Source organism: Mugil cephalus, chromosome 11, assembly GCF_022458985.1.
Source record: "Mugil cephalus isolate CIBA_MC_2020 chromosome 11, CIBA_Mcephalus_1.1, whole genome shotgun sequence".
Lineage (NCBI taxonomy): Eukaryota > Metazoa > Chordata > Actinopteri > Mugiliformes > Mugilidae > Mugil > Mugil cephalus.
The window spans coordinates 8,363,752-8,385,696 of NC_061780.1; the positions used below are offsets into that span (position 1 = coordinate 8,363,752).

Below are 21,945 nucleotides of genomic sequence, written 5' to 3' on the forward strand. Positions count from 1 at the left end.
TAAAGTAGAGAAGTCAATTTTGAATGAAAACACAGAGACATTGAGCAGAACCACAGTGCAAAGCATCGTCTTCTGAGGTGTTTTTACAGGCCATACCTTACCTCGTATCTGCAGCTCATGCCCTCCCTTCACGGGCAAAAACTTTACTGTAATGAGTTTTAAATATTATCAATAACAAATGTCATCAAAAACTACATGAACATGTCTTTAACGCGTAGCAGCCCGACCAGACGTCTTCTCCTACTAAGACGTCCCTGTGGCCAGCCTCCGGTTTAGCGGCCATAGCAGACGAGCATGCTCTGTGTGGTTCTGGATCACTTGGTTGAGTGTTCAGGGCGAATATTGGAACGTCTATGGTCCCGTGTCCTTGGACCTGAGCCTTAAAGCTGTTTGTCTCCACTCACTTCCTCAGGGCCTAATTTACACAAGATAAGGAGATTGACAGACGAGAGAACTCGCCTCGCTCCGACCTATTAGCAGTAGATTAGTCATCTTTTCCCTTCTATGACGTGAAAACAAATTCCGTGATTCCTTAAAATCATTAATGAGGATTAAGAGATGCAGAAAAGAAAATGCCACCGCGTCTGAACCGGTTATCTTCGCTGATAGAATTTAAAGTTAACTATGAGAGACACTGAGCAAAAGTGCTGAGTTACTGAGAAGCATGTGCATGTAGATCATTTGTTTGTGCACCATTTGTAATTAGTTGTGGTTCTAAAATAATATCAAATTGTGTCCATAGTGTGTATGTGTGTTTGTGCGTCACTTAGTCCGGTGAGAGAACATCATTACAGTTTTATGCTCATTGAAATTTTACTGCACATTGCTTCAAATAATATACAGATTTAAAAATATAAAAATAATAAAATGGCCTATATATTTAGTCTTTCCTTTAACAGGTTCTGCAGACTTTAAGACACGACGCTGACATCCTGTTCAGACACCTCTGGGTGACTCTCTTAATTAAGATGTACATGATGAGACAGACAGAGTCAGAGAGCCAGGTCATGGTCTTTGACAGCTCACTTTATTCACACCACAAGTTCCCAGCACTAATCTTACGGGCAGGTGTCAAATGAACTTAACGGACATCTTTAGGAACCGGCCTGGTTCTATTCGACTTTATTCTCACCTGACTGCTCTGATTCTTAGAGGGATGTATCAAAAGCTCTATGTTTATCAACACAGCTGTCAGTAGATTAGCATTTTTGTAAAGACTGAGATGAACAATTAATATTAAGATTTAAGAATTTCCAGAAAAGAGGATGTGGAGGTGCCTGTTTTTATTTTGTTAACCTGGGCACTAACAAACACTCAGAGGCACAACGAGTGTCTAACATATGCCACCGCGTCTGAACCGGTTATCTTCGCTGATAGAAGTATAAGTGTCGACCCCGTAATCAACATGCTGGCCTCATCGTGTGTGTGTGATTTTCTTTGACCTTAAAGCAGCCATCTGCCGTCCTGCCGCTGCCTGTCTGGCTGCCAGTCACCGAGGATCTAATCAGCCCAATTACTCTCGTGCTGAGATCCAGTAGGCGAGCTCTGTGGCATGACCTGGAGGAAGTGAGGTCACTGTTTACTCCGTGTCAGACGTGTGTCACTTAGCGGAGGGGAGTCAAAATTTTAAATGTACACAGTATGTTTGTCAGAGTTGCGAATCCGATTTCAGTGACAGGATGAAAATAAACATGGTGCAAAGATGCCAAAAAGTCTGACAGGAAAAGAGGTGTGGCCTTCTAAGAAAGGAAAACAACAAGGAGGAGGGGAGGAGGGGAGGAAGGGAGAAAAGAGAGGTAGAGACAATGAAGGAGGGATAAAAAGAGTTGGAGTAAATCGTCTGGAGTAAATCTCTCTCAATCTGATCAGTGTGTGAGGAGGACTGACTAACTAACTGTGAGGACGCTGTAAGGTAAGGACTCCAGTATTCATTTATCTTTAATGCAAGAATCTCATATATAAATATGTTTGACACACATAGTGGATAGTGTGTGATGTTAATCTAAAGAAGTGTGTGAACAAATAGAAGCTTTAGATTGTTCCAATTAAAGGGTAAAATAGTTATCCACAAAATGAAACACTGTTCTATAGTGGGCACAGTTTTTATTTGTTTTCATTCTTTTGTGAAAAGGGAAAAGGATTTATTTATTTTATTAAGACAAGCACTAAGTGTCGTCTTAATGAAGGTATTGAGCATTTTTTTATAATAACAGAGAGAGATGTAGATTCAGTTGTGTTTTCATGTAAGAGGCTGTGGTTTGTTGTACTATTGAGTGGTTTAATGTTGTACTGACACGTGGTTCTACTCTTATTTTGACCTGGAGTTTCTAGTGTATGTTTCCCTAAAATTAACCATTAGAGGGATTATGAAGCTCAGACTGCATGGAAATGTGTTTAGGTACGAGGGGGAACGAATGCATGTAGATATTATCACTCAGAAAGCTCAGTTCAGTTCAGTTCACTGTTACTTGTATAGCGTCAATAACAAAGCAAGACACTTAACAAAACCCCCAGAGCAAGCATGTAGGTGGCAAGGAAAAGCTCCTTTATAACAGGAAGAAACCTTGAGCAGAGTCCAGCTCATATGGAGGGACCCATCTGCCAAAGGCCGGCCGGGTAGAGACAAAATGAGAGTGGGAGAAACAAGATATCTGTCAAAGATGCATAAAGCGTTCATGTAGAATCTGATGATGATAAAAACGCGACACACAGCTGATGGTGTTGTAGGACAGTTTGATAAGGAGAACAAATGAAGCTGTAAGTGTTCACTGCTATAAAGATTGAATATAGGGGCATGTAAGTGAAATGGGCTTTTCAGTGAGTTTTTAAACAATTTATTCAAATGTGTTAAACTTTTTTATAGAGACATTCCTCAGCAAACTAATCAGAAAAAGAGAATGCTAGTGCTCACTTCCCTAGAGCTGAGATGAGTAAAAATACAAGCTGGAGTAAACTGACAACAACAAGAACAACAAAAAACTAAAACATAAATATACAGTATATTCATTTGAAAATCCTTCTGTTGTGTGTCTCAGTAAATCACATTTATCAGATGTTGACACTGATCTGGTCACGCTCTGGGATGATTTAAACTTAAATCTAAAGACTGAGTTTACGAACGGAGACCACTTTGTTTTGTTGGAATCAACAGTTTCTTAATCAGACATCTGACTGCATTTGTCAGTTTTTAATTCAAGACTAATCTCGCTACTCAAAGAACCACCTCCACCATATGTTGCTGGGGTGGGGAACACCCCCAACGCTCACCGTGGATTACTACAAAGCGCGCGCACACACACACACACACACACACACACACACACACACACAGCAGCGTGCAAGCCAACTTATCTCTGGTTAAGTTAGCCTGACAACTGTTTGCAATTAGGTTAATTAAGTGACCTGTGGGTGCTAATAAACTTAGGGTAAACGTTGGAGATTGGGTGTGACACCGTTCTGTGCCTCAACCATCTGTCTCTCCCATAAGCTCTGTCAGTCTCAACGGGAACATATCGGATGCAAAGACTGTCTTCTTAAGACTGGAATAAAAACGTGCTCTTAAGCGTCTCCTCTGTCCCGTAAAATAAAACACTGTCTTCTCCTAATTTAAAATAAGAAATGAATTCTTTCTGCAGCTCAGTAAATCGTTTGCTTTTAGTGTTTGTGGAGGTTTAAAGCAACACACAACTAACTGTGTTTGCGTATTTTCGCTGTTTCTCATTATCCCCCAAAATGCGGTGAATCATGCATGAACCATCAACACACACTGCGAAACTCATTGGAGAGGCTGGTCACCGCAGGCAACAGGTGGTCAGTGGGGTTTAGCTGCCACATCACGTGTGTGCCATTTCAAAATGCCGACCCTGTATAATGAAGGACATGATACAGTTACAGAGAGGTCAGCCTCCCCTCAAGATACAGACGCACGCGGCCACATGGACTCCGATCAGAAATGCATGCACTTCACTATTTCTCCCCTATTCAGATTTTTACTGTCATCGACCCGATTACACACTTAATTAAACAAAACGCTTCAACATAATTGAGGTGACCTTCATTCCAGCTTCTTGGAAGCCAACGCCGTCCTAGTAACTAACACCTGGAATACTAACGTGCGGTCAGGATGTCACACCTCTCATTTGGACTAATCCTCGCTTGGCTTTGGTTGTGTTGGCACATGCCTCTGTCGTACAAGGTTCCTGGTTAGATCCCCTGCTGCTAACTGATGACCTGCTGCTGAGAAATTTAAAAAAGATTCACAGGAGAATAGTGAAAGAGACGAAATTAGAGTTACAATTCGTTTCTACTAGCACATCTGATACAACAAAAATCATAATGCAACCTCATGTGTCATTACACCAATCTATACTGGGTCCGACATTTATAAATGCCGTTAAAAGTACTTTGTCTAATGTCTAATATTGTGTTTCGCAGGTTTTTTCCCTTCTTCAGTGGGAGAAAGACCAGACAAAATACGCAAAAATAAAGAGAAATAAGGAAACTGTTTGACTATCTTTCCAAGGATGTGTGGGTGCTTTGTGGATGGAGATCTTTGTCGTCTTGCTCCCTGATGTCTCCTTTACAACAACAAAGTCAGCTCAACCTTCTCTTCAGTTGGCGTCACACGTTTTGAAGTGAAGCCAAGCCTCTTACTCCTCCTGGCTGAAATGTGGCTGGAGATCATGAGGAACTCTTTGTCTCTGCAGCTGTCCCTTGTCCCCGTTGTGTTCTCCTCACTCTCACTCCTCCTCTGCACTGCATCTGCCAGTTCAGGGTCCGAACACGACTATGGAGCTCACCCGCGCTTCGTGTGCACCCCGCTCCCTGTGGACGCAGACCCTGCCTGCTTCCCCACGGCGGGTCCGGGGACGGGGGCGGCAGGCCACAGCGCACCAGGCCATCAAAGCCCACCTCCCGCTGGCTGGTGGGGGGCGAGCGAAGAGGCCAAAGCCACCATCCTCCACCTCAGGGAGAGCCTCGTCCAGCAGAAGGAGACCATCCTGGACCAGAGGGAGACCATCAGGGAGCTGACGGCCAAGCTCACCCTGTGCGAGGGCCTGGGACGGGGCGTGTCGCCTCACAACGAGCACCACGGCGCCCCCTCGCACTCGCATCACGCGGGAGTGGCCGGCCACCACACGCGCGCCGACAACGAGCACTATAGCAACCAGCAGGGTCACCATGGAAACAGCAACCTCATACCGGACTCGCCGCACCACCCCTCTGTGGGTGGGCAACGATCTGATGGAGGGCACAGCGGCAACAACCAGGGGAGAGATAAACATGTGACACCGGGGGACATCACATCATCGCCGGAGCAGATGGAGAGGATGCTGCAGGCGCTGAAGGAGAGACTGGACAACCTGCAGGTGAGCAGCAGCAAGGACGGAGAACTTTTACAAAATTGTACTTAAATAATACAGAACTATAGAAAGAACGAAATGTGAGTGTTACAAGAGAAGTGTTTTAAAGTGAATATGGAAAGAGTTAGAGACAGAGGAGGGCTTTTGATGTGACCCATCTCTTGTTTGTTTTTCAAATAATGAAATCCTGAAGCAGCGTGTCTACTAAGTGCTTTAGACAAAAGCAGAGACAATTATACTTAACCACATAAAGCTACTCAGTTCTTTAGCAAGAGAGTCACTCTGAGGTCGCTTACTGGGCAGCAACAGACTCAGAGGTGGACTCACAGATGTTAATAGACTCCACAGCGCAAGGTTACTGTGGACTGAGTTTAATTTAGGTCGATATTCGGATGTTTTCTACGGTTTGTTTTGACCTTCTTGGAGCATTGTGATCACAGACAGATGACAGGAGCTGTGGCGTGTGTGTGTGTGAGAGGGGTCTAAGATCAGCAGTAATTATCGTGATCTCCCTTGACAGACTTGTAATCAGGGCATGCTCCGGGACAAAGCCTGGATTACCTGAGAGAAAAAGAGGCAGAGACAGATACAGGAAGGCATGATGAATGTGAGAGAGAAGCAGCTGCATCTGACAATAAAAGACTATTCGCAAATGTACATAGTCAAAAACTTTTCTCTGATCACATGATTCCCTTAGATAAGTTTGTTCCTAAGCAGAAACCTGAAATCTTTAACCGGAGTGACAGGAAGTACTCGGTGAAATAACACTACCATTGTCCCTCAGCAGAAGAGGAACACGTCCATCACGTACTCCAGCTCTCTCAAGGAGCTGCTCCAGAGGAAGATCAGCGCTCTGGAGCAGCAGCTGCACCGTCGCTCCTCATCCCCCGGCAGCCAGGAGCACCACGACGACGACGGCAGCCGCCACAGGGACGACGGGGATCACCACGACCACCCCGATGACGGACACCCGATGGACAACCACAACGACGGACACCACGACGGCCACAGCGACAGCGAGGACCACACAGACCATCACGATGCAGATGGTGCCCATGACGATGGCCGCCACCATGACGACGATGATGACGATGATGATGAGGATGATGGTGATGATGATGGTGGTGATCACCACAGTAATGAAGCAGACAGTCACAGTTACCTCCCACACACAGGACACAGAGCACCAGGGCCACGGACCGGGTACCACTCAAATAACCTGGAAACGATGCTCAATCAGCTGCACCTCGGAGGTACGTCACAACACCACATTACCACAAACTTTACATCAGTTTCATCTTCTATTTTTTACAGCTACATGTGTTTTTCTTTCTTATTTCTGAAGCCATGGGGTTAAAACTTTCTCACAATCTATTGACAGAACAACCTCAATCAAAATAAACATAAGTCCTTGAATCAGCGCCGTATGTTTAAAATGTAAAAATCAAAGAATGCTGATATGTTTCCTTGAACAGGTCCCAGCAGGAAGAATCCACAGAGTCCCGATGCCTTCCAGATCAGCTTCCCCATGAGGACCAACTACATGTACGGGCGGGTGAAGAGGACCCTGCTGCAGGAGATCTTCGCCCTGACTCTGTGTCTCTGGATAAAAGCGGGTGCCGGGTCTGGACTGGGAACGCCTTTCTCTTACTCTGCACCTGGACAGGCCAACGAGCTGGTGCTCATCGAGTGGGGGAACAACCCCATAGAGCTGCTGATCGATGACAAGGTGAAGGAGAACGAACAGAAACCCACATTTCTCCCGTAAAATGCCATGTTTGCATTGATAGGTGAACCAGTCAGGACCTTTTATGGATTTTAACAATTTACAGAATAGATCATGTTAATTATAGATAAATAACTGAAAGGCTGTGGTCTGGTTAAGGCTAAAACAGGGCTCCATGACTATTGCTTCAACCTATTTCTGCAGGTCTTAAATACCTTATAATTCATATACTTTAATATATTTACAGTACAACTACGATAACTGCTGACTTAAAATAAACTGTGCATTGTACCATTGTATTTAAAAATGTGACACGTTAACACGAGTTTCCACCATCCCCTCCACAGGCTGTGAGCTTACCACTGTCTTTGAGTGACGGGAAGTGGCACCACGTGTGTGTGACATGGACCACACGGGAAGGACAGTGGGAGGTCTACCAGGACGGAGTGCAGAGGGGGTCCGGGGCAAATCTCTCTCCCTGGCACCCCATCAAACCCGGAGGGGTCTTCATCCTGGGACAGGAGCAGGTAAAGACAAAGATCTCTGTAGAAGTAGACAGAAGTTTACAGGTTTATGAGAACGTGCATGTTGGAAAACACAAGCAGCAGAGAGAGAGAGTTTAGAATTATCATTTTTGTTATATTTCACATCATGACGGTGGCTGATGCAGTCGCTGACCTTTCTCATGTGAGATGGAGTTACAGTAAAGGTCATGCTTGTGTCTCTCTCTCTCCTCTCCAGGACACTCTGGGAGGCCGGTTCGATGCCACTCAGTCGTTTGTGGGCGAGATGTCAGACCTGCACTTGTGGTCCCATGTCCTGAGCTCCAGTGACATCTACAGCCTGGCCTCCTGCGGCAGCCACCTCAGAGGAGACGTCATCGCTTGGTCCGACACAGAGGTGGAGCTTCACGGAGGCGTCTCCAGATACCCGTTCGACCCCTGTCACTGAAGGCTGTTACACTGAAGAGCTCAGAGATGCTCTGGATCAAGGACGTTGATCATCTTTTAAAGACAATGAGGGAGAGGAGAAAGTTCCTCTGACCTCCACCAGACTCAGAGTCAATGCCTTCCTTTAAAGTTTTTCTAAATAAATAAAAGACTAATAAAAAAAGAAAAAAAAAAGAATCATCTGTATCTGCAGATAACGTGTAGGACTTAGTGGCTTTAGTTACAGGCCATTATTTATTGTCAGAAGTTAGTGTTTTATTTTAAACAAGTGCTGTATGTGACATATTGTCATGTTGTTAATAAATCTAAATCATGTCAGGTCTGTGCTGACGCTATCAGACCACACATGTCGTGATGGGTTCCTCTGTGGTTAAATGACAAACTGTACGTTGTTAGTTTAGAAATGTTTTCAGAAATCAGTTTCTACTCTGGATACACTTTTTAAAGGTTTCCATGAAACATACAGCTAATTTACCAAAGACGTAGGATGAAAATTAATTTGTAATTTATCTATGTATCATAGATAGATCTGTGTTTCCTTTTGAGACAAATGCTGATCCACTCAGACAGAATGTAGCGATTTATGTGTCACAATTTTGTATTGCAACGAGCCTCCTTTAATCAACTGGAAATCATTATTATACATAGTTGTTTTTGCAGACTTTTATATATTTTCAGTGCAACTGAACAATCAAGACATTTCTCACTTTCTTAGTGATTTAGTTTGTAACTTCTGTTATTGTGTTTAAAAAAAGAAATGAATTTCTTTTGAATACGCCTTGAATGTATATGTATTATTGTACAGAATCGTAAAGACTGAATCTTCAGTAAGTTTTTCTTGTGTGTAAATAAATTTGTGAACATTTTGCGTGTCTGGTTTTTCATTCAATTCCAAATCTGACCTGAAATTTGAGATTATCAGACAAACTGAACACACCTCTGCTCGGTTATTTGGTTTTATTGTAGATAAGTCTGAACAGAAACTCCACAATGAAGATCATGAAGAGCTTCCTATGATAAATTACTGTGAACTTAGTTGTTGATGTTGTGACTCATCAGAGAATGGACATGTGTCTTCTAAGTGTCCTGTCACCTGGCAACATGTTGTCAGTGGGGGGTCTTTGGGTCCTATGGACTGAAGGGAGGGGTTTGTTTCTCTGTGGATCAAGATGGTCAGTGTTAATTATTTCTGTCAGTGGTTTTAATATTGTGGCTGATCAGTGCATAATGCTACACACTCCAAGTCATTAGCTATAATATATATATATATATAAATAAATAATTTATTACTTTATTAGTTTCTCTTTCCTCTGTAAACCCCCATATTTTCTCCTCTGCTCTATAATGTCGCCTCCACAGTATCTGCAGAATTGAGAATTAGTGGCTGTGTATTCACCGTGTATTGTGACAGACAGGTGTTGTACTACATGATCCTTTTAGCAAAATGCTAAAATCACCATGCTAACAAATCACAACATCGATGCCAACATGGTGACATCTAGTTATTAATCAATGTGTGCTGCCTTCAATGTCAGAAGATCAACAGTTCCATATTACACTGCAATTACTGAAATTTGCACATTTGTACAAATGCTTCCATCCACCGGATATAATGTCTAAACAATAACCTTTACCTGACAACCAGTTAATGAAAAACAAAACAAAAAAACACTAGAAGTAAAAACACATCAGACAGGCGATCATCTGTTTACCTTTTATTGTTACACAGTAGTTTACTGGCACCAATGTATCATGGTTTTCCATTTTGCTACATTTACAGATGATCTATCCATCTCCACCTCACGGTAAATAAAAATAAATAAATACAAAATAAACACATTTTCTGAAAGAGGCGGCTCTGGGGTGAAAAGGAATCAGAAACAGTGGATCTGCTTCATTCTGATCATTACAGTGTTTTTTTTTCCTTATGTTTAAATGGAAATATTAGTGTGGGGTTTTTTTGGCAACTTTGCACTTCAAGAATACCCAGAAAGTAGTGAAGGCCTACAGACAGTCGCTGTGATGTACAGAAGCACAAACATGGAAGTATAAAGTTAGGCTGATGAAGTGGGATAGAAAAGGCAATCCCAGACCGATCACTTAGGTGCGAGCCAAAACATAAGAGACAGAAGAACCCACTCAGCTTAACGCAACATGGTCAGAATCAGGTGAATTACAAAGATCAGCAAACAGAGTACATGTTGGAGTATGTGCTATAGCTGGAAATGACCAGGTGATGCGGTTATGTGTGCATTTTTTTTTTTTTTTTTTTTTTTTTACACAATTCATCCTTCACAATATTGCAGTGGTTGTGTGATTACCAGTAGAGGGCGCTAATGTGTGCTGAAGCATCGTCAGTCACAGTAAAAGCATTTCTCCAAAATGCTAAAACTGATAAAGTGCAGTATTTTTTTTTTTTTAAACCTTCTAAAATACCAGTTCAGTAAACTACTAGTTTATGAACTGGATGTCAAGCAAAACTATCACTGGACACAAATCTAATGTGAGTCTTTACATTTGAATATTCTTACTACTATATAATGAATCAGAGGTTTATTAGTGTTCCTTGTTTCGTCGTCTCATTACATTTATTATTAGGATCTGCATTTTCAGCGTGTAAGTAGCTTCCTCACACATCAGCAGGAAACCAACGATGTGAGACTGAACTCTGCTTGTGCTTTACTGAGTCTACAGCTAAATCAAGACTACAAAACATCTCCTAAATATCTTCAAAAGAAACTTCAATCGCATAGCATAATTTACGCATGAGTAAACTTCCATATTAAGTTCCATGTCAACAGGGAACACTAACACTTTTCAAATCAGTGCACTATCATGATCAGCGACGCATCCGTACCTACGGCCGATGCCTCCGTTTATCGACATGCAGCAGAACAGTAGCTCGTACAAAAAATCTGAACCTTAACAAAAGATAAAGAATAAATTAAATCATTTCTATGTGTGTGTGTGTGTGTCGTAAACAAATATGCTAACATCTATTTACAAAAAAAGTGTACATTGTAATGAGCTGCCTTTTGCGACTTCTTGAGACGGTTACTGAGTCATTACTGGTGAGAGATGTGTGTGTTTGTCCTGTCGTGTTGAACGAGAAGGAAACGGTTTGAGGCATGCTGTAAAGTTACATCAGAGAGGATATGACGGTAACTGCTCAGTATTAGTGTTGTAAAGGATCTTAACAAGTCTCCAGGGTGACACGACAGTTTTCTGTCTTTTTTTCCTCCCCGAGACTCGATCGAACATGAAGATTAAACCTGGTGAAAAAAATCTTTTTTTTTCCCAGCTTGATGTTTAAAGTACCTACGTGTGGACAGTAGTAACGTGACACCATCGCTCCTCTCTGACCAACACTGACTGATACAAATCTTGTTAGTGTTTGAATAGTGAATTCACATTTTGTCTGGAGTATACACAATCAAGAAAGGCAATGTCTCACTTTTGGGTGCCACCAGTAAACAGAGGACTCGATGACGGTTAAAGCCGCTAACCCCGAATAAGACCACATTCACACTGACGCGGATAAATCTCACATAACGTTTTGAGTTTCACCGAATTTTGGCCCAAAATAGTGTTTTCGGGTCTTCCAGGAAAATACAAGGCGTTTCTCATTAGACATACATGAGATGGTTATGTCAACAGAATTTCTGCTGAGCATCTTTCTTCTGTTTTAGGATTTATATGTGGTTGACAAAAAGGGAAGTGCTCTACCAAGTCAAGATGAGAACTGATGACGCTTGTTGTGTTGGCAGGAGTACTACAGAAAATCTTAAAGAAGATGTTGACTGACGCTTTCAGAAATGATGGAAGGTAACAGTACATTAACATATAGTTATTTAGTTGTATAGGGGTTCCTGTGAAGTTTTATAATAAGTCTGAGTAAAATACTTACCAACATCTTTTGGTTAGTCTGCTAACTGTATCAGTGGCTTCTAGACACTGACAGATTCCGAGCAGTGGTCTCTCACATTTTACTGCAGATGATTTGAATGCCAATTTTTGCTGCGGTGAAACAATCGGCACAGGTGTGAATATGGTCTAAAGAACTCGTCACCGTCGACTTAAATACTCAACGAGAGAAGAGCGCGGCGAGGAGCCGGGGCAGGCGGCGAGCTTTGTAGTGTGTCAGGCTGTGTGTAACAACAGTAGTGTAAGAACCAAGAGAACTAGAGGCGGCCGTCACTCTGAATGTGGCTTCTCAAAAGTCTGGTAAGACAACATAGCAAGGAGTCCTCGTAAAGAAGGCATTTTTTGGAATGAGGGTTAAAAGAAATCTTATGGTCAGGTAGTAAGGAGAATGTATGAAGGAGGGAAGGAAGACAGGGAGAGAATTGAGGGCGTTATCTACGGCTGTTCCTCCTTCTTCTTCAGTGATATACGTTTCTTCCTGGCCGCCAGCATTTCATAGAAGGGATCCACGCTGACGGCGGACCTGAGCAGGAGGCAGAGAAACGCGGTTAAACGTTGATTCTGATGATATATAATTTAAAAAGTGAATGTATGATCCACACAGCGAAGTGTTTCCTCCGTCGACATACTTGATGCTGTGGATCCACTCGTCCTTCTCCTCGGGTGTGGGAGCAGAGATCCGGTACACCATGTGGTTTCCTTCCACTACTCTCCCGTCAGCCTCCGTCTTACACGCTTTAATCAGCTGACCGCGGTTGTTGGGAATGTACAGCTCAAAGCAGTTCTGTCAGGAGAAACGTGAACAACTTAAAGCAGTTGTTTTAAAAAAAAAAAAAATGTGTGGAAACTACAAATATATATAGATTAAAAATGAGCTCACAGGTTTCCGTGGGTCTTCTACTTCACGGATGCTAAGGTTTTCCAGGGGAATGATTCCTCTTGGTTCCTTATCCTGAAAAACAAGAGTTAATAAAACATTCAGCCTTTTTACATTTTATCCGCTTCATTTCAACTACAAAATAATATGTTTTTCCTCACATGAACCACTCATGTATAGGCATTCAGCTGAAAATAATTTGGGGTCATTGTCTTAGCTTTTACTTTATGGTTCAGCACATTTCAAGACACAATAAAGTCCTGTTAGAGTAAAGGGTATCTGCTGGCTTCTCTTACAAACTCTGACCTGTGGCTTTTTTTGTTTTGTTTTTACTGCACTTTAACTTGTCCCAAAGTAACTTTTAAATTAATTGCAGTTTACTTCCCCCGTTTTAAATACCACATTTTTATGTCTAAATATCACAAAAAACGGTCTGTTCGTACTCTTGCAATGTATCTTTGATTATTTGACGTGAGGGAAATACACCTGGTGTGTTCACTGGCAACTAGTTACAAAGAGCAGGGTGAGTGTGTGCAGGACACACAGACTTACTGTGGTGTATTCAAAGTAATAAAGGCAGTTGTCAGTGAGAATGAACCATCGACGTTTCCAGGTTTTCACCCTTCCCCCTGAAACACAAAGCCAGTCCCGACAATAAGTGGTAGCAGAGCAAAAAGAAAACAAGTTAAGTTTATTAAATACTACTCTACTGTACAACTGATTTCTAGCATCAAACTACGTGGCTACTTGTTTTCTACGACTGCTTATTACAACAACTCTGTCCGTACATACCTCCTGAGAAAACAAGCAGCGGCAGTAGAGGGTGGAAATCGCAGGGAGGAAGCAGAGACAAAAAGAACCAGAGGATTCAGAGGGGGACAGAGGACAAATAGAGAAAGAGGGAGACACGGGGAGGAGGAGGAGGAGGAGGAGGAGGATGAGGAGGAAGAGAAGATTATATTAGTCACACACAGATCACAGGCCCCGCCATGCAAAAGAAAACAATCAGATTTTAAGACTGCCATAACACGAGAAAGTGAGTGTGTCGTTCACCATCGTGTTGTGGCAACGTTTAAATGCCACAACACGGTGGAGGCGGTAATCGGAGACACAGAGGCAGTAAACCTCAGAGACAGGAGCTTCATCACAGCACAAAGCCTTAGAGGAGCACGGAGAACAGTGGCGCACAGAACCCGTCATTATCTTTTCTCAGTGACATCTCCTGACGTCTGTAACACTGGATCTGTCAGCGAAAGCTGGTACGAGGTGAGCGCGAGCTGACGTGGAGGGAAACGGCGCTCGTCGCCGGCATCGTCTCCTCACCGAGTTTAAGCAGCCAGCCCTCTCTGTCGGGGTTGAAGAAGGTGTGCGTCAGGTCGTTGCCGTCGTCCTCTGGGATCTTGAAGGGCTCGTTTTTAATGCTTTCATAGAGATTCTGGACGAAAACGACAAGAATCATTAGCACACTTTAAAAAAAAATCGATGTACACATCCATTAAAAAGCAGCGTGGAGCTGATCGTACTCTGAGCAGGTCCTCCGGCAGGTCTCCCCCATCGTTGATGCCCCGGTTCATTGAGATGAAACGATCCACTCCGGGTTTATCCCTCACGTTGGGGTTATGGAGGCTCGTGTTCAGCATAATTATGGCAAACGACAGCACGTAACATGTGTCTGCAAACAGAAGAGACATGGAAGATGATACAGAAATGAAGCTCGGCCCCTCATGCAGGTCTCCATTCAATATTCCTTCACACTTCAAGTTTCTGTTCACAATGTCTCTCTTAAAAACCAGCAGAGTTGTATGTATTTTGGGATGTATTTACTGCATGTTCAGCACCATTTTCTTCAATTTATCTTTAGGTGTACATTGATGTTATCAGACCATTTCTGAATAAATGTCAGCAAAAGAAAAGAAAGTCTTAGTCAAGAAAGAAATCACAGTTGCATTATTCACTTTAACTCTTTGGCTTTTGAGAGTCTTCATACAAATATCCCTTGTGGAACGAATGCCTTGTACATGTCATGCTGTTGTTAAAGGCAGAGGAGGTTACTTTGAAGAAAGAAAAGTTTAAGCAACAAAACCTCAAATACCCGACAATAATAATAAAAATATCTTCTGATAAGTTACTCTTTTTATACTAATCGTGTTTATTTTGTTGCATACTACACCAATAAAACTATGATCTTTTATCTACAAATCTGATCTTGCTTCTAAACTTGGCCTGTAGTTTACATGAACCAAGAATGGATGAATTTCATGTAAATCTCATTAAAGTCCTGGAGTTTTGTGACCCACCTCTAACCTCTCACTACCGCCCTCTTCCCTTAAAAACCCCCAGACCAGACTTTCCCTCTCATGAAGATGTGTTCTCAAGATTGTTTCCTCCTCATCACCACCCACGTCTAGACTGCGGAGGATTTCCTTCATATTAGGAGCTTCTTACTCATGGAGCAGCTTTCCATGATGGACCAGGTCTAAGTGCCCCAACATTTTATTTCTCCTGCATACAATGTATTGTCTTGCGTTATACTCAATAAGATGAGAGACATCCTGTATTAACAGGGAGATAATGGTGCCAACTCATTGAGCTCTGAGTCTGTTTTACTGTCGTCATTGTCGCTCATCTTAAAATATCTTCAAACTGTCCACGTTTCTCTTTGTTCGATGACCTGCTCGATCCTAAGATTAAAGCGCTGTCACGAAGACACAGACGCTGATATTTGTGTCTGATCCTACTCCATACAAATCACTAAAATAATCCAACCTGCTTTATACAAAAAGGAACATTGCTTTAGGATTTAATTTCAAACTGACCTGGAAAAGGTCATTCATACATTTATTTCATCATGCACGGACTACGTGAATATCTTCTATTCATCCCCCAGCAAGGACGTTATCGTTCGCCTGCGATTATTATTTAATTATTTCATCGTCCTATATGACGATCAGGCACAACATTATGACCATCTTTTTAGTATTGTGTAGGTCTCTCCTGTGCCTCGGAAACAGTTGTGACCCATAAGAGAAGGGACACGGGTCTTCTGAGGGAACACAATGTCGTTAGTTGGGGTCTTTGAGTCCCATGGGTTGAGGGGAGTGTGAGTCTGTGTGTCATCCCACTGATACTTCATCTGTTTGGGACGCAGTGAAATTTGAGCCCAGGTCAAAACTTTTTTTAGTTGTTCCTAAACATGTTTTGTCTACCGCTGCTTCAAAGGAGATACTGATTGTACCTCGGCTCAAACAATTTAAGGAAATAACACAGACCGGCTTTAGAAAAAAGGAGTTAATGTGTTGTGTTGACTTTGTGGGTTACAAATTAGGCCATTTCTGGTAAAGAGCCGATTGTGTGAGTACACCTCTTCAGGGAGATCCCTTCCCCCTACTTTCGCTTTGCAAAGACCCACCTTTCCTAAAAAGTAACGTGTGTGTTTCCATGTTTACCAGTGCTCTGGAAGACGCCCGGGTTGCAGTGGCAGTATCTCTGAGCAAAGGCCTCCATCATTCTGTCAATCTTCTGAGCTTCACCCGGCAAACGGAAACTCCACAGGAACTGTCTGCAGAAAACAAGTCAGGGTCAGGTCAGTTCTGCAGTCGAGGCAGAGCTACAGGGGCTCCCCTGCTCTCCTGCCAAACGGAGGTGACAATGCGAGTGGGACTTTCCATTGTTCAGTTTACTAGAACATTTCTGGAAAGGATTCAAGAGATTTTTGCCTGTGCTACAAAACAAGTGGACAGAGTTTACCTGAGGGCCTGGACGAGGTTGAGATCAGTGAACTCGTGGAGGTCAACAAAAGCCTGCAGGACTTTGATGTTGAAGTCATCCCTGCAGAACAGCGACAGAAAGATTAGAGCTACACGTGGTGATAGAAAAGGAGAAAGATGACACGTTATATTTCAAGATGGCGGACCTTTCTCCGAGGTAATCCCCTATAGCCGTCTTGTTGAGGCCTTCTCCTTTGTACAAGAACTGAGCGATGTCCTCTGATGTGTGTCTGAGCAGCTCTTTCTCCACCAGAAACACGATGCCCTGCAGAGAGGAAAGAGAGTCAGTCATCACACAGAGGATAAAGAGTGAAACAGAGACCTGCACTACTGAACCGCTATTACCTTTTTTGGGTCCATGTTGAATTTCTTCCTCCCCATCGCCACATGTCTACTTTTCTGTAGAGTTTTACTGCAAAGTGAACAAAGGTGATAAGAATTATGTCTTCGGCTGCGATAAATCAAAGCTCATCATTAAAGATAACAAAGAAAGGAGAAAACACCAGCATGATGTGAAGACCATTATATCAAACACAAAGTCAAAGAGATTAGTGGTAGTAAATCCAGGTCTTTCTGACTTTAAAGGAATATTTGAGCAGTGTTTATGAGCTCAGTCCTCCATCATAAGATTATAATATTACGTTAAGAACATTACAGCACTTTAATAAAGCAATGCATAACTCCTTCAACATGTTTTTTTATTCTATCATAATTTATATTGTTTGCATGTTTTTTTTTAAAACACAATCAAACGAGCTATCATGCAAAGTGCACACATCTTAGCATTTGTCTAGGTTTTAAACTTGTAATGGAACAAGAGAGAAACAAAAACAATTCCCAAAACAAGTTGATGAATTCTATAAATGTAGATGTAAATCAGTGCAGCATTAAAAGGCTAATTCAACCTCACTCCCTCACTGACCAAAGACTGATACACCATCGTCACTGCGCTCTTGGACACGCACTCTGTTTGCACAGTGCTATGTACCAAATATTGCACTAGTTTAGTAACATTAGGTAACGACTGCTTGTTATTTATGCACTGCTTGATGCTGCTCACTTTATGTGCATTTTGCATCACATTATTTATTTATTTTTTATTGTAAATTACGTTATAGTTCCTGTTTATAGTCTACTTATATTTAATGCACAAATCCATCTGTATAATATGATCATAGCACCTCAATCAATCATTGTGTATATCTCACTCACTCATCTGTTTTCATCTGTTATTATTGTCCATATGCTCTAAATCCAACATGTACTATACTGTTTATATAACACACCACTTATGCTACATGCACTTGCTGCTTATTGCACTTCTGGTTAGATGCTAAATTAGATGTTGTTGACTTGTACCTGAACACATTCAATGACAATAACACTGAATCTAATCTAATCCAATTCTGTTACTCTGCCGCTTTAATAATATCAAATGTCACTTTGTTTAGACCAGAGTAGGGGTCCTAGTGTGAATTTTCTTATTACCTGCCCTCTGTGCTGGTCTCCAGTCCCTCTACCTCTAAAATCGCCTCTCTTAACTCCTCTCTGAGCCTCTGGATCTCCTGCAGCAGGACGCCCTTCCTCCTGCGGATGTCCTCCAGCTCAGAGCGCTCCTCTGGGCTCAGGTCTACAGGGACTGTAAGGGAAGAAAAGAAGAATGAGTGTATTACTGCTGCAGCTACAGATATTACAAGTAACTGGGCCCAAACAATTCAAGTTAAAAGCTGCTTGTGATGGCGGCATGAAAATGTGTGTGGAAAAGATGCATTGTTACTGAGCTCAAATACCTCAGAATAGAAAGGAATGGAGGAAGTGAAAACAATGATAAAAATATAGAAGAACACCGGGTGGTGTTTTTATAAAAAGAAAAAGCCTCTTCAAAGTTAATGAACACTATCAAACTAATATGATAGACAATGATTTCAAAGGCTCAAAGACAAAGAGAGGTACGAGACTTCTGTGAAAAACAGAACAATAAAAACATAAATAAATAAAACTATGACTGGTAATTTGCTGCGTTTGGTTTTAATAATCAGTTCCATCCAAGACCAATAAAATGTTTATATTAGTTAAAGTTTGGTTAATCAAAATCTATAAAATATTACTGGTTATCAACAGGGATGACAAGCCATGCAATTGATTGCGGGTGAACTTCATTTATGCAACTCACTGAATAGTTTTCATCATGAGTTACTGTGACATAAACACTTCTTACAGTGTATTCGTTTATTTAACAAGGGCAGAGCACATGACTAAAAACTCAGCTCAACATTTTATTTATACTGTGTTACTCCCTTCATAAAAAGTCTGATGCACTTCTGTGCGGGTAAAACAATCATTTACTTAAGACTAATATGGGTGACCTACATAAAATGATAACTAGAACTTGCATTACAATTGTAGTCTCTGTGACATACTGACATCGTATTAACAAGGAAGCTGCTCAGGAATTTCTGCTGCTGTAGAAATGTCATCTGCCCCACCACAGTTGCGTTTAAGCAATTTTTAAAACTTGAGTAGACTTGCTTGGATCTTGCAGCAGCAGGTCTGTAAATGTTGTCTGAATTCACCAGTGGGGTACGTCAGGCCACGCGCCCCTAATACATTCAACTGCCTGACCAGTAGGGACGTCCACCCAAAACAAACAGCGCTGCAGTACAGCCAAACTTTATCAAGGTCACACTGTTGAGTCTGTGTTGAAACCATTTTAAGAGGAAAAGATGATTATTTTAAAACCAAAACAAAAATACATCATCTTAACTACAAACTACGTCAAACAGTTTCACATAAAACGTGTATATACATGTTCTTTGAGTGAGGACAGTAGCATTTAATGCGCTCACTTCAGATACAGCCAGTTAAAGTTTAGTTATGAAATAACTCCTTCATTCATGTGAATGAATTTGTTCAGTTTTAGCTGAAACCGTTTCAGAGAAGTCTTGATTCAGCTGTGTGATAGTTCATGTGGATGCAGATAAAACATATTACGTTACCATGGACAGAAATCCAACCCTCCTCTTTGACTTGTGTGCCTTGAATACAAGACATAAACTGGTAAACATTGTCATTATTTATGACACAAGCTGCAAAGGTACTGGTAGTCTAATGGATAATTAGACATAGAAAATATGCTGATTGAAAACTGGAAAAAGAGGCAATGTCTCTTGTGTTATATACAGAAATACGTGAACTGTGTTCTTACATTATTGTATTATTGTTAAAACAAAAAACAAAACAGGCTGGCGTACTGAGTTGTTTTAGTGCCACTAGAATATTTTACATGCACCACATATAAAGTCAACTTTTGTAAAGTTTATGTGTGACAGAGATGATGTGTTAATGTTTTTAATTTTTTTTTTTTGTGCAATTGTTTGTTTAATTGTATTCGTCATTTCTATGAAAGTCAAAACTAATAAACATATAAAAAAAACACATTACATTAGTGAGGGATGTGTTATCAAGCCTTAATATATTGTTATACAAGGACTATAAATGAACAAAATCAGCTGCAGTGTGACCCTACAACATTGAGCAGTACCAAAAGCTGACCGAAATCCGCCCTCGACAGCAAAACCCCAAACAATAGAGTCTTTTGTGTGTCCGGGATTTATTGCAGGATTGTGTATAGGCACATTGATCTACTTTGCACACAAATGCCGATTTTCTCCAAACCACCCGGACCGAGGGTCCCTAGCAGCAGCAGCTTGTGATCAACAGTGTTTGTTTGGCAGTCTCCAAAGCCTCCCAGACCAGTATGTTTACTCTGCAAAACAAACAGCTGCTCTACACCACCACCGCCAACCACGCCCACAGCCTAAATCCTAAATCTTCTGTCTGGCTTGATTCACACATCACCAGACCGTATACTAATTAGCGCGTCGTTTCAGATGATTAACGCGTAATTCTTTTACAAGTCATGGTGTAAACTAAAGACAGGTTACGGTGTTAAATGTCTACCGACGTTAGCTGAAAAGTTAGCCCCGAGCGCATACTGAAACAATCAATCTTTAGTGGACGTCGTGCTAAGCTACCGCATTCTTGTGGCTGGTTTTAACTCAAATGTGAATCCCGCAGACACCAATACTTCTATGCAAAGAGCCCACGGAGAATATCAGCAACAATTTTCATTTAAATGTTCAACTGGATGCTCGGTTTGTGACACCTGAGCTACTCCGGCTACTAGCCACAGTAGGCTAGCGATAGCTTGTGCAGATAGCTACTTAGTGAGGCCACTTACTGTAGTCCAGGTCATCCATTTTTGGCGCTTTACTTTTAGGCATAAATAGTTCAGAGTCGACTGTCATTCAATGTCAGGAAATTTAGGATATATGTGTGAATATATCCTCAAAAGTAAAGGGGGAAAAATAATGAACCCTTGATGTCGAAATGTTGTTGGGCCGGAGACAAAGGCGGAGGCGACACCGGAAGCGGTGCGTGGCTATTAATCGATCTGCTTCCGGTCATCTGACTTTCAAAATATATTTGTGGATGGATAAAGATGAACTTTGACATGAAAGTAAAACTTGCAGAGATTTTAATACGGTGAAAACAATGACAGATTTGTATTATTAACTAATTTGAGAATTACACTTCTATTACACCCAATTAAATTAAAACACACAACAAAACATCACTCTGCTTCGATGTAGTGTGGAATATTTTTAATATTTTATAGATCACAATAAAGACATTTCAACCCCATTCTCACCTTGACTCTGAAGCATTTGACTGATAATGGTTAGAGAACCATTCATAGGTAAAAAGGACAGCGACAGGTAGGTATCCAGCCATTAATAGACATTAGTGGCACCAGCTTCTGGTGGTTAACAGAAACAAGTCAAGTAAGTTTCTGATGGTTACACCCACAGAAATTCCTATTTAACCTCAAACTTCCCACCAGCTCCTTAGAACTGAAGAAGCTATTCAGATGAGTGGTGAAACATCTTCTCTAAACTCGACATGTCCAGTTGCCCTCTTTAAACCTTTTTTGGACGTACCACGACCTGACTTGTAAAAATAAACATTTTACAGTTTCAGTGTAAAGGGAGCAACTTTTAGAGATTTACACAGATAATACAAATGATAAGTGAAACACATAAAGCCTTAAAATGGAAGAGCTGCTTTGTTACACTAATTTAAATCACCATAACATCTGTTTAATTGCTGTTTATTGTATCAACAGATAGAACTTAGCAGGCTGGATGTACTGATTTCACTACTGGCAAATCTAGTTTGTTTCTAAATATTACACATTGATCACCAAGAAAGCTCTCTGAATGGTGATACAATAGATGAGAGTATATTTAATGAATAATTTATTCTCTTACCACTTTCA

General features: G+C 41.5%; 2 protein-coding genes across 4 annotated transcripts; one reads left to right on the plus strand and one right to left on the minus strand.

Annotated features, from left to right (window-relative positions):
- The first annotated feature begins 1,765 nt into the window (after positions 1-1,765).
- On the plus strand, positions 1,766-8,905 carry si:dkey-283b15.2 (neuronal pentraxin-1). 2 transcript variants are annotated; one of them, XM_047597772.1, is made up of 6 exons: positions 1,766-1,912; positions 4,435-5,369; positions 6,148-6,616; positions 6,839-7,092; positions 7,437-7,616; positions 7,831-8,905. In XM_047597772.1, the coding sequence occupies exons 2-6, from the start codon at positions 4,668-4,670 to the stop codon at positions 8,038-8,040; spliced, it is 1,815 nt and encodes a 604-aa protein (XP_047453728.1). In that variant the 5' UTR covers positions 1,766-1,912; positions 4,435-4,667; the 3' UTR covers positions 8,041-8,905. The 2 variants fall into 2 exon arrangements, with proteins under 2 accessions (XP_047453728.1, XP_047453729.1); XM_047597773.1 differs by having other exon boundaries at positions 6,151-6,616.
- Positions 8,906-9,741: 836 nt separating this feature from the next.
- cyth2 (cytohesin 2) lies at positions 9,742-21,050 on the minus strand. 2 transcript variants are annotated; one of them, XM_047599623.1, is made up of 12 exons: positions 20,848-21,050; positions 18,096-18,246; positions 16,953-17,019; positions 16,754-16,872; positions 16,588-16,668; positions 16,287-16,399; positions 14,364-14,512; positions 14,164-14,275; positions 13,393-13,469; positions 12,844-12,915; positions 12,593-12,747; positions 9,742-12,486 (listed from the first exon to the last, which is right to left on the minus strand). In XM_047599623.1, exons 1-12 carry the CDS (start codon positions 20,912-20,914, stop codon positions 12,399-12,401), a joined length of 1,251 nt encoding a protein of 416 aa, XP_047455579.1. In that variant the 5' UTR covers positions 20,915-21,050; the 3' UTR covers positions 9,742-12,398. The 2 variants fall into 2 exon arrangements, with proteins under 2 accessions (XP_047455579.1, XP_047455580.1); XM_047599624.1 differs by lacking the exon at positions 20,848-21,050 and having other exon boundaries at positions 13,393-13,471; positions 14,163-14,275; positions 16,754-16,874; positions 16,954-17,019; positions 18,096-18,239.
- Positions 21,051-21,945: the final 895 nt, after the last annotated feature.

Bases quoted from the DNA above. Each gene is read 5' to 3' on its own strand.
- si:dkey-283b15.2 (XM_047597772.1), top strand. From the start codon at position 4,668: ATGTGGCTGGAGATCATGAGGAACTCTTTGTCTCTGCAGCTGTCCCTT. The intron at 5,370-6,147 runs GTGAGCAGCAGC...ATTGTCCCTCAG, and splicing joins AGAGACTGGACAACCTGCAG to CAGAAGAGGAACACGTCCAT. The intron at 7,617-7,830 runs GTAAAGACAAAG...TCTCCTCTCCAG, and splicing joins TCATCCTGGGACAGGAGCAG to GACACTCTGGGAGGCCGGTT.
- cyth2 (XM_047599623.1), bottom strand. From the start codon at position 20,914: ATGACAGTCGACTCTGAACTATTTATGCCTAAAAGTAAAGCGCCAAAA. The intron at 16,873-16,952 runs GTAATAGCGGTT...TCCTCTCTGCAG, and splicing joins TCAACATGGACCCAAAAAAG to GGCATCGTGTTTCTGGTGGA. The intron at 12,487-12,592 runs GTATGTCGACGG...CCTCCTGCTCAG, and splicing joins GAGTGGATCCACAGCATCAA to GTCCGCCGTCAGCGTGGATC.